Raw genomic sequence first — 11,605 nt, forward strand, 5'->3', positions numbered from 1 at the left:
GCAGGAAATCAGGAAAGATTTATTGGTGAAAATTTAAATACAAAACCGGGTGGGGAGTGACTGATGATTGTACGCCAAAAGATGGACAGACATAGGACTTGAGGACTCGAGGCCTATTTGTAGCAGTTTAAAGTGCCCTTTCTTGCACACTACTGGTCGTGAAGTAGGCTATAGGCTAATTATTCTAAACATCCAGTGTGGGGGTATCAGACTGCTATATCCTCCAGCCCAGCTATACCTGGTGGGGAGTATTTACCCAGCTGTCCTGATACACTAGGGAATAATGTGCATCTACCCAAGGACTTATAAAGTGTATATCTGTCCATCTTTTGGCGTACAATCATAATCCTGATTTCCTGATCATTCCTGATCTTCGTTCGCCCGTTTCCTCTCACCACCCACGGTACTCTCTCTCCCTCACACACTCTTAGGGGCGCCAGCACACGTTTGTTCAATGAAGTGTGGAGGTCGATCTGTCACTGGTGTGAAACAACTGACCCCACATGTCAACTCTTGTTGAATTACTAGTAATGTAACTCAAATAATCGAATACACTCTGAGATCTAAGTGTCTGTTTATACATTCACTGTGGATAAATCCACATATGTGACCCGGCTGTGAGTCCTTGGTAGGCGGCTATAGTCACTACAGAAAAAAAAAAAAAGGTCTGAAGACTGGTTTGAAAAAAAGCGAAAATTCTTGGAAATGTTGCTTCACAGGAGCTGCACGTCACTTCCTCCGGTGACAAATGTGGTTTTTTTTCAGTCTTTAAAAAAGTGTCTCAGGGGAGTGATCATGACAAGTCTGCGCTCGGACTGTGTCACTGTGTGTGAAATGAATGGTCATGTAAAGAATATGTATCCTCATCTGTCATTACTGCCACCAGCAACAAGTAAGTACATTACAATTTAAATGTTAAGTAGCCTAGTTCATATACTGAAAAGCACATGTAGTCATATCAAATATATCTTATCTTATTTGTTGTTATATCTCTATGACATGTCAGGGCAGGTTCTAATCAGTACGTGTCGATGTGCACATGGCTACACCATGTTTTTGTAAACAAAAAGGGTGATTTATAACAAACTTTAATATAAGGTATCCAGGATGTCTTGATAAGTGTCACTCCACTCATTTGAATGTATGTGATTTCCATCCCAGCTCTGCTCTCTCTTCTACTAGTAATGTCTTTATGTGATTTCCTTCCCAGCTCTGCTCTCTCTTCTACTGGTCATGTCTGTTGATTCAACCAGAGCTGCCACACCGTGCAGGATGCAAAAGTGGGGAAGTTCCCGACAAAGAAGTTTGATCTTAACCAGACTAATACAGAAGGAAACTGTTGACCTCATAAAGACATATGTAAGTTCAAAGTTCGTCCAATAACTGTGGTTCAATTTGTTGAGCGTGGTGCTGACCAGACATGACCAAACGTGTGTTTCTCGCAAAAAACAACAACACAAAATCACACCCCGGCGGTGAAGTATGCGGTGGAGGTTTATGAGCAATCTCTAACTGCCCTCTGCTGGTGTTCAACAGTATTAGTCTAAATTAGACTAAAACTTGACTATGCAACTTCATCACGTTGATCATAATGGTTGATTTTGACCTCTGCTGAATCAAAACTGTTGTTGTTCTGATCTGTAGAAAGCCAGTCAAGGAGACATGTCCGAGGATTTCTGCAGGATGCCGATCGACAACGTTCCTGATCCCAACATATCTGGCCTGGACTTATCAGAGAGGATACTAAGCATGTACTCCCACACTAAGGCCTTTCTAGCACACTTACAGAGGGTGACGGAGCAACAGACAGACTTGCAGATCCCCTCAAGTCTGATCCTGAGAGATCTGACCACCGTTTATAACCGCACCAGCGTTCTGGGTTCCCAGATCGGCTGCATTTACCAGAACCTCTACCCCAACCGGCCGGTACCAGAGCCTGCTGGAGGGCCAACCCCGGTACCCCTGGCGCAGAACACCTTCCAACAGAAAGTCTACGGCTGTGTGGTTCTGAAGAGACTCAAAGAGTTCCTGTCAAATGTGACTCGTGAACTAAAGATCCTAAAACGCCACCAAGTGTACAGGATTCATGCACACACTCTGTTCTGAAAACGACAACAACTGTCCCAATACATCCACTCTGAGCTACCAAATTAAGTTAAAAAAGGATTAGAACAAAATGACCTGAATGTCTATTTATTTTATTTATTATTTATTATGGCGTGTGTTTGTAATGAATGGAGACTTTGAGCACATGTCTGCGGTGTGTGAGTGCAGAACCCGTAATGTTTATATCATCTTTCTGATTGCCCAACGATTCTTGTACGGCACGATGACATTGTATGATGATATTGGTAAATGCTTGCAGTCATGCAGCAATACCAGGGTTTGGAGTAAGATATTAAAAGTTATTTAACTGTGTACATAATTTCTTTGAAGTTTGTGAATAAGGTGCTGAACTCTTAACTGTAAAAGCGGCATTCTGCACGAAGGTGGTCCCAGCCTGAGATGAATGTAAATCAGGAAGCTGATGAGACGCTGACTGTGTGATCTCAGCTCAGTGACGCATGTCTTGAAGACGGCACTACATCACATAGGAAAGAGACTGGTGGGCTGTCTGGACAGTCACAAGGTGTGTGTGTATGGGTCAGATCGTGTGTGTGTATGTTTACAGTAGAGTGCAGTCCATCAAATGTAACCACCATCATTACTGAATAACAGTTTGTGGATAGTTTTAATAGAGTATCTAGTGTATATGTATCAGCTGATGTAAAGTGATATACCGTAGAGTGACGTCTGCTCAGATCCTCAAGAGTTGTCCTCAGGTCACAAGCTTGTGTAAAACTGGAAGTGGAGAAGGGATTCACTCTAGGTCAGAAATCAACTTCCTCGTTTTGAGACGATACTTTATTTAGATCCTAGTCAGGGGCTACGTCTGGGCAACATGTGAGGTTCTCCATCATTGGTACAGTTTAATAGAATGTACTGTACTTGTATACTTACTTGCTGTATACCCAGTGTTGTTACAAGTATTGATGTAACAATACAATCCTCATCTGAACCAGGAAGCAGCTCTGTTTCTAAAAATAAAGTAAGGACCAATGAGAACAGTTCAATGTGAGTGAGTAAGAGTGATGATACTTTCTCAATGGCAGTTATTAGATTTTATTTTAAAATAAAATAAAAATCACTGTCTGATGCTAGTGTTGGTCATGTACAGCTAAAATAACCCTCCTTGGAAATATCTCTTCTCAGAAGCGCTTTAATGTGTGCGTTCAGAGAACACCTGGTAACAGCTAGATTACCAGATCAATCTGATGTCCGAGGAAGTTGATCTATGCCGTAGATTCTATGGTGTCATTCTTGTGGTTGAGGGACATCCTGTTGATCACATACGTACACATGTGAGTGTGATATTAGTGGGACATGCCTGGGTACTTGGAAATTGTTTAAAATGGTTTTGAAGTGTAAAATGGCATATTCATTATAAAATGATATACAATATAATGATATTTTGCAATTTCACATTTTATTTCAAAACCTATGATGTACTGAACATAGGCTTGAATTATTATGCACATTGCAGGGACACACTTGAGACAAAACATGAAACTGCACTCAATCAAATAGCTTTAATGAGCAAAGATAGAACAATATATTAATATTTGCTGATATTTACTTTAAAACACACATTTGCACAGTGCACATATTGTGCATAAATATAATAAAGACCATTAATCTAAAATATTGAATTTGAAAAATAGTTATTCACTTCTTTGGTCTCTAGGGGGCAGCACAGACCAAACTACAGTGATAGTGCAAGTAGCTCTAAGTTCCTGAATCATCAGTCATGCATGCTGCATCTTTTGGTTGTATGGAACGGTAATGAAATTACAATAGGACAAAACATGTTAAGCAACATTCCGTTTCTAAATGCTTTGAAAATAAAATAATACAAAATACAAAAATGGCTTACAATATAAATGTCCTGTAATTAAGAATTAAGCGCATTGTGTTGCCTCTGGGTATGAAATGTGCTATACAAATAAAGCTTTGATTGATTGATTGATTGATTGATTGATTGATTGATTGATTGAAGCTTCCACCAAGAAATCTGTCTTCAGTGTCATGGAACATTTGCACAAGCCTTTACACACAAAGTGTGATAGCGTTGGATACCTGGTGCCAATACTCCTCAGTAGTATAGTGCCAGGAACTGGTAACAAACCTGTCTTTTAATTGGCCAGTTATATGATCTAACAAATATACTGAAAACAAAAACAAAAAAAAATCATATCAATAATCCCTTGTGAAGCTACATGCTATAGTACCATAGAAATGTTGGGATGTTTAGTGCAATAATATCAAATTATGATCATGTTCAATGAATATAACAGTTGGTGTATTTTGGATAATTATTATTACTATTACATCAAAATATACCTAAATAATAAACTTGAGCAACCATACTGTATGTGAACATGTGTTGTACTTCATACAGGGATAATTGATTATTGCTTACTGTAGTCTGACTTATGATTGTTTACCTGCATTGTAGTTGAACTGACTATTGTTAATATTAATCTTCAACATTCAGTGCATAATCTTACATTAAATATTGAGCAACAGCATGCAAAATATAGTTTAGTATAGTTTAGTTCAGTATAGTTTTGCATAGTTATCTATACATACAACATGAGCCTATATTTGAAGCTTTTTAAAGATTTGTTAGCGTCAAGGCAACTAGATAAGATCAAATAAACCCCAAACCCAGACCATTAACCATGGAGTGTGACCTAATAACCCACTTACAGTATCAAAGAGAGCTTCCAGGAAGTGCATAGTGCTATAGATAGATGCTATACAGTAGGACCAGCACTCTGGCTGCTCGTCACTTGCATAGGGTGGTTGTCACTTGCATAGCGTGGTTGTATCCATGTTCAAAAAGCGAATGTTCATCCTTGACTCAATCTCAAGGTCCTTCAGAATCTAAAAAAAAGAAATGTGTGTTGCAATGTCGTAAGACCGTACGTGCAAACCAAAATAAGAAACCCCAAAAACATGATCAACATCAAAACTCAAACTATAAAACGACAACGAAGGTACATGGCCACATCCTCACTTGTGCACGCTGATCTCAATGTACTTTCAACGCACGGCACATGAAACACAATGACTTATTAAAAACACATACCTTTAGGAAATGCTCGAAAGTTATCCCCTCGTAAAACTCATCTGGCTCCTTAAAAATGAAAAGATTGTAATTTTCTACAACGTATAAAAGCATAAAACATGGTGTGTCACAGTGGGTGAATGTTCATGAACAGTAACGCTGGTCAGATACCATATGTCCCATGGAGATACTGGCCACCTCCAGCATGGCGGCGTCTGCGATGCCCTTCGCCGTTTCCTTCCCCAGGGCTCCGCTACGAGACAGCAGCTCCTCCACCACCTACAGCCCCGGCAGGGACAGCACAGCGTTGGACACACACGTTACTGAACGCTGCACAACACGCTGCACAACACCTGCTCTCCCAGATAAGGAAGGGATAATCATAGGTGTGCGTTAATTAAGCAATAAACCACGAGAGGCCGTGTGTTATAGTGATAACAGCTAGGGGGCGTTGTTAGGTATGACGCGAAGCGGATTAGCTCATTTGTGTTGCTGTCAAAGCCGGCGCATTAATTTAGATCGGTAACTAAACTTCAGCCGAACTACGTGTGCGTATACACGGTTTTAACGCACGTCTGCTGGCCAATCAGAAAAGAGTATTAACCCAGGCCAACAGTTGTTGTAATGTTTTTACTGTAGGCTGCACATGGTGAAGTTTGGAGTAGATAACATTCGCGATGGCATCACCAGGCATAACACCGACGAAAATTGTAAAAGAAGATGTGAGGAGAACTACCGGTTAAGGAAAAATAAAGCAAGCGGATGTTGGAGGCGGGCTCTACAGGCTCGAGCCGGATGAGGGGGCGGGGCTTAAGGCCGTGAAGTAAATAGATACCAGCCTCTTCTCCCCCAGGAGAGACTGGTGACGCGAGGCTATAATGACATTTAATACTCTGCACTGCTGTCAAATGAACGAGTCACGTCGTTCTCTGTGGCTGTAATGTACCCTAACACTTTGAACAAAGGATGTGATGTGGTGTCGGGTTGTGTAGGTAGCCATTTGTTGACGGGGTGGGGGGGGGGGGGGGGGGTGCTGCATGATTTGTTGACGGGGGGGGGGTGCTGCGCCCGAAAATTGCTCCCGATGGCCAGTCTGCCCCTGGTAGGTAGTGTAGGGTAGTGTAGGGTTGTGTAGGGTTGTGTAGGATTGTGAAGGTAGTGTAGGGTAGTGTAGAGTTGTGTAGGGTTGTGTAGAGTTGTGTAGGGTAGTGTAGGGTTGTGTAGGGTAGTGTAGGGTTGTGTAGGGTTGTGTAGAGTTGTGTAGAGTTGTGTAGGGTTGTGTAGGGTAGTGTAGGGTTGTGTAGGGTAGTGTAGGGTAGTGTAGGTAGTGTAGGGTTGTGTAGGGTTGTGTAGGGTTGTGTAGGGTTGTGTAGAGTTGTGTAGGGTTGTGTAGGGTAGTGTAGGGTTGTGTAGGGTTGTGTAGGGTTGTGTAGGGTAGTGTAGGGTAGTGTAGGTAGTGTAGGGTTGTGTAGGGTTGTGTAGGGTTGTGTAAGGTTGTGTAGGGTTGTGTAGGGTTGTGTAGGGTTGTGTAGAGTTGTGTAGGGTAGTGTAGGGTAGTGTAGAGTTGTGTAGGGTTGTGTAGAGTTGTGTAGAGTTGTGTAGAGTTGTGTAGGGTTGTGTATGTAGTGTAGAGTTGTGTAGGGTTGTGTATGTAGTGTAGAGTTGTGTAAGATTGTGTAGGGTTGTGTAGGGTTGTGTAGGGTAGTGTAGGGTTGTGTAGGGTAGTGTAGGGTAGTGTAGGGTAGGGTTGTGTAGGGTTGTGTAGGGTAGTGCAGGGTTGTGTATGTAGTGTAGAGTTGTGTATGTAGTGTAGGGTTGCAGGCTCAGCTCAACTTACATGTCTGTACTCCTCCAGAGTTATAGTTCCATCATTATCGGTGTCGTGCATGTTGAACAGGACTGCAGAGCAAAACAAGGAAGCGTTACACCATGAGCTTCTGTGTTTGTTCAACGTTGAGGATGTGATGATACTCATCTCACGATACGATGCATGATATCAATACAGTATTATAACACGCATTCACAGAGAATATACTACGGCTACGGTATTTCTACAGCATGTCATACTGTAACATTCATAACTGAACATGTGATGCTTGGTCTTATGAGTAGGAATGTTTGTTGAGATGTTACTGACAGCGAAGCTTCTCTCTCCTGACGCCTTCGCGCTGCTCCTCTGTCATGTGCAGCGACGGGGGTCGGAAATGCGACATGACGACCAGGAACTCCTCGAAGCCAATCTCCTCCACGGTGCCCGTGGCGTTCTGACGGAGGTTTCTAGAAGCGCCCCCCCAAAAAAAGAGAAGCAAACATGAACTAGTGTGTGATTATGCCTGTAGGGGCATCCCCACCCAGGGTAACTCAAATAAGCTGCCTGTATAATGGGATCAACTCACTAAGTCTTTAACAGTATTTGGATGACTGGGTGCTCAACCAAATAAATTTAATATATTATGAATAATAGAATAGGCAGCACTCCAAATTCGCTAGTTTGCTTTATTTGCCATGTGGACATTTCGGGCAGCGCCTTTTTTTTGTGTGACAAATGGTAATGTAATCAGTTCACACAGGTGTGGTAATGATTACCACAAAAAATATCTTTGAAATCATGTGTGTGAAATCCAAACAGTACAATGCCTGAGTATGCTTTAGCATCTTTATTCTGGGTACGGGTAGTGTATTTTTTTTCTCTCCATATGAGCAATAGTTTGACAGAATTCCAATTACTGTCAAATTGTATTTGAGAGTCATTGAAATGTCCTTTTTCATGAACATTGGAGATTTTGCAGTGAATGAGGGGAGCATCAGATGAGAAACTAAAAAAAATAAAAGGAATGTCAGCTTATTGACATCGTAGGAGTTCTGGATAAACATGTTAGTAGACCTACATACTGTGATGGGAATGAGCTGTGGGACTCTGGACTGAGCATGGATCCACCGACTGAATTGATTGGATTGATTAGCAGACAAGACTGGTCGAATGAAGACACAAACAAGATGAACAGTGACTGTACCTGCTACACATTAGGAACACGCTGGCCTGATCTAGCTCAGAGCTAAGCATTTCAACTAGAGGGTGACGTTTTAAAAATACAAAGTAAAACTATACTGGGATACTGGACAAACTGTGCATAAAGGCCAATAACTAAGATAAATGACACTATGGGGAAGTATAGATGAGGTAGAAGGAAGAAGAGACAAATGACAAATACATGAGCCTCATCAGAACTAGACCAGAAGTGACCATCTTTAAAATCGTGTCACAAAGCACATACAATTTTTATTCTCCATCACCCTGGGCATGAACTCACCAAGTTACACCGAGGGCAAGTCTAACGAGTTTCCACTAAATGTTTAAGGCACTACGAGGGGTAAAAAACTAAACCAAAGACTAATCAATGAAACCAAGGTACTCAACAAGTGAAGAACAGAAGTCAAAGCTTACAAACGTACACCAACAGACAAAGAACAGGACTGGAGGAGCTACATGTAGGTTATATACACACAGACTAACAAGACAGGAGGAAACCAATCAAACAATCAGTGGCACAGGTGTCCTCTCAATCAGAGTCAATTTAGCCATTTGATTGATTTAATTGATATGATTTTTTATGATTTTAAGTTTTAAACTTTAGACGGTTGATGTAGCGCCACCATCAGGACTATTGGCCCCCAATGCCAGTTGAGGACTTCTAGCATACAGTAGGACTGGACCCATGTGCAAAGTTTAGTGATTTTTCATGCATGGGAAGTCAAACTTCCTAGGACGAAGATTCAGAATAATGGTAAATACAAGAGGGACGGACAGCTGAGGCCGCGAGGACCCTAATTACCACACCTGTGTGAACTGACTACATCGCAATTAAACACGCTGAGGAAACGCACTGCCCAAAACATCTGTGTGGAAAATTAAACCAACGAATTTGGAGTGCTGCCTATTCTCTTTATAGTTGCCTTGTCATTTCAAACAGGCAGCAGCTAGCCCAGTGGCCAGAGGGTCTCACTAGGGACTGAAAGGTTGAGACCCCAACACTAGCTCAACACTAGCTCAACACTAGCTCAACACTAGCTCAACACTAGCCCAACACTAGCCCAACACTAGCCCAACACTAGCTCAACACTAGCTCAACACCAGCTCAACACTAGCCCAACACTAGCTCAACACTAGCCCAACACTAGCTCAACACTAGCCCAACACTAGCTCAACACTAGCCCAACACTAGCCCAACACTAGTCCAACACTAGCTCAACACTAGCTCAACACTAGCCCAACACTAGCCCAACACTAGCCCAACACTAGCTCAACACTAGCCCAACACTAGCTCAACACTAGCCCAACACTAGCCCAACACTAGCTCAACACTAGCCCAACACTAGCCCAACACTAGCCCAACACTAGCTCAACACTAGCCCAACACTAGCCCAACACTAGCTCAACACTAGCCCAACACTAGCTCAACATTAGCCCAACACTAGCTCAACACTAGCTCAACACTAGCTCAACACTAGCTCAACACTAGCTCAACACTAGCTCAGAAAACATTGTCAAGTCGCTTTGGATAAAGAGATCACAATGTAATGAGGATACCGCAACTGCATCCTGTGTCAAATGAGGACACTGCATCTGTGTTGCTCACTGGAGGCCTGCCAGCAAGGCAGAAGCCACTCTACCACACAGGATATCTTACTATAGCATGTACAGTAAGCTACATAGCAATTGGAGTCGCTCACTTACTTATTAGTATATACACATTAAGTAAATGAACAGTAACAAACAATGCACCTTTTGTCAAAGAAGGCCTCTATGATTTGGGATCGGATTGGATTGCATGCCAGATCTGGAATTGTGTTCAGGTCTTCTCTCCTATAAGTACACAAGACAAGTTAATATATAACAACCTACTGTATTTACAGTATGCAAATGAACACATACAGCTTTGCAAAGTGGAAATACTCAGACACACAAAACCTGTTAGGCTGCTTTCCTGTCAAAGCTAAGGAAATGGGAGGGACAATGATCAACACGAAGAAACACAGCCACACCTCTGTGTAATCAGAACAGAGTTAATACAAAAGACATGGTTGGGCCTCTGAAATAAAACAGGGACACCAGAATGAACGATGTGTTGAATTAGGCTTTTTTAAGAGTAATTGTGTTGACTGTATTCCTACTGCAATGTGTCCTTGTTGTGGCTCAGCTGCTTGAAGCGCTTGTGAAGGATTCCAATCTGCTCCGGGGAGACTATGGACAAGGGGCAAAAAAGTCCAGAGTCATAACGAGTCCAATACACACATCATATTAGTCATAACGAGTCCTATACACACATCATATTAGTCATAACGAGTCCAATACACACATCATATCAGCCCATTCTACCCACAGTACCGGTATATAAGAGGTCTAGCATGTAGGTCTAGTGTGTGTTTAAATAATGCATCTTTGATCATGAGAAAAGCAGATCTGAATACTCAGATGATATGTAAACTGTCTGGTTTTGCATTCTCCCTGGTCCCTATAATATGTCCAACCTGAAAAGCATATTGAAGGAAAACTCTTTTAGCAGTGATCTTCTGTGTACTTGAATGGTCATGGACTCATTGATGGTAGTGTAACTGCTTCATACACAGGTGTCTCATCCATTATTCAGTGTCCTTTTCGAGCATACTCTGTTAAACTTACACCCCTACCTCCTGAGTATGCAGCTTGAGATCTGAATTATTCACACGTTTTTCACTCGTGGCAAATGCAGTTTTTTTTTTTTTAATGGAGCTGTAGTGATAGGCTACTGTATGCTACTGTATGCTATGATGACCACCATCTTCTTTCCTCTGAGAGTCGCAAGAAGGACATTCCATTGTTTTAATAACCAAACAGACATCTCATAGTCTTGGGCTGGTCATATCCTAGAGAGGACACTGCAGAAACATCCTCATTTGTACATTTAAATATCACTCTCTGATATACAGTTCAGGCTTGACAACAGCTAAACAACAACTAGTTCACATCTAGCCTATTGTACAGACTAATTGATCCAACATATTGCAATATCCCAAACGTGTGTGAGGACAGATATTCCTAATGTAATACGCTGCCAGGCCTAGGATACATGATTCATACTTACACCCTGTCTTCTCAGCCAGATCTAGGTATTCAGGTTCACCAGGTAAGGATTGTAAAGCTCCCATAACTCAAACAGCCCTTCCGACCAAGACAAACGCATGAAAACCTCGTCTGGTACTAATCAACCCGGGTCGGGTTAACGGGATGCCGGTAGTTGAGCTGATCCCGGTTCAGTACCGCGTCGCCCCGGCTCCGGTTACAGGTCTATCTTTTCAACACATCCGACCGATCATCCGAGGTCTATTTCAGGTCTATTTCAGGTCTATTTCAGGTCTATTTCAGGTTGTAGCCTCGATCTGCACAACGCGCATTTC

At 42.1% G+C, this 11,605-nt stretch overlaps 2 protein-coding genes across 2 annotated transcripts; one reads left to right on the forward strand and one right to left on the reverse strand.

Annotated features, from left to right (window-relative positions):
• Positions 1 to 1,272: 1,272 nt before the first annotated feature.
• On the forward strand, positions 1,273 to 2,106 carry m17 (IL-6 subfamily cytokine M17; the record flags this gene model as incomplete). The annotated part of the gene is made up of 2 exons (XM_084460184.1): positions 1,273 to 1,359; positions 1,645 to 2,106. 2 exons carry the CDS (start codon positions 1,273 to 1,275, stop codon positions 2,104 to 2,106), a joined length of 549 nt encoding a protein of 182 aa, XP_084316310.1.
• Positions 2,107 to 4,908: 2,802 nt separating this feature from the next.
• tescb (tescalcin b) lies at positions 4,909 to 11,356 on the reverse strand (the record flags this gene model as incomplete). The annotated part of the gene is made up of 8 exons (XM_084460009.1): positions 4,909 to 4,986; positions 5,192 to 5,239; positions 5,342 to 5,449; positions 7,008 to 7,069; positions 7,308 to 7,447; positions 9,954 to 10,034; positions 10,343 to 10,412; positions 11,293 to 11,356. The coding sequence occupies 8 exons, from the start codon at positions 11,354 to 11,356 to the stop codon at positions 4,909 to 4,911; spliced, it is 651 nt and encodes a 216-aa protein (XP_084316135.1).
• Positions 11,357 to 11,605: the final 249 nt, after the last annotated feature.

This window comes from Borostomias antarcticus (genome assembly GCF_949987555.1).
Source record: "Borostomias antarcticus genome assembly, chromosome: 30".
In the NCBI taxonomy this organism is placed as follows: Eukaryota; Metazoa; Chordata; class Actinopteri; order Stomiiformes; family Stomiidae; genus Borostomias; species Borostomias antarcticus.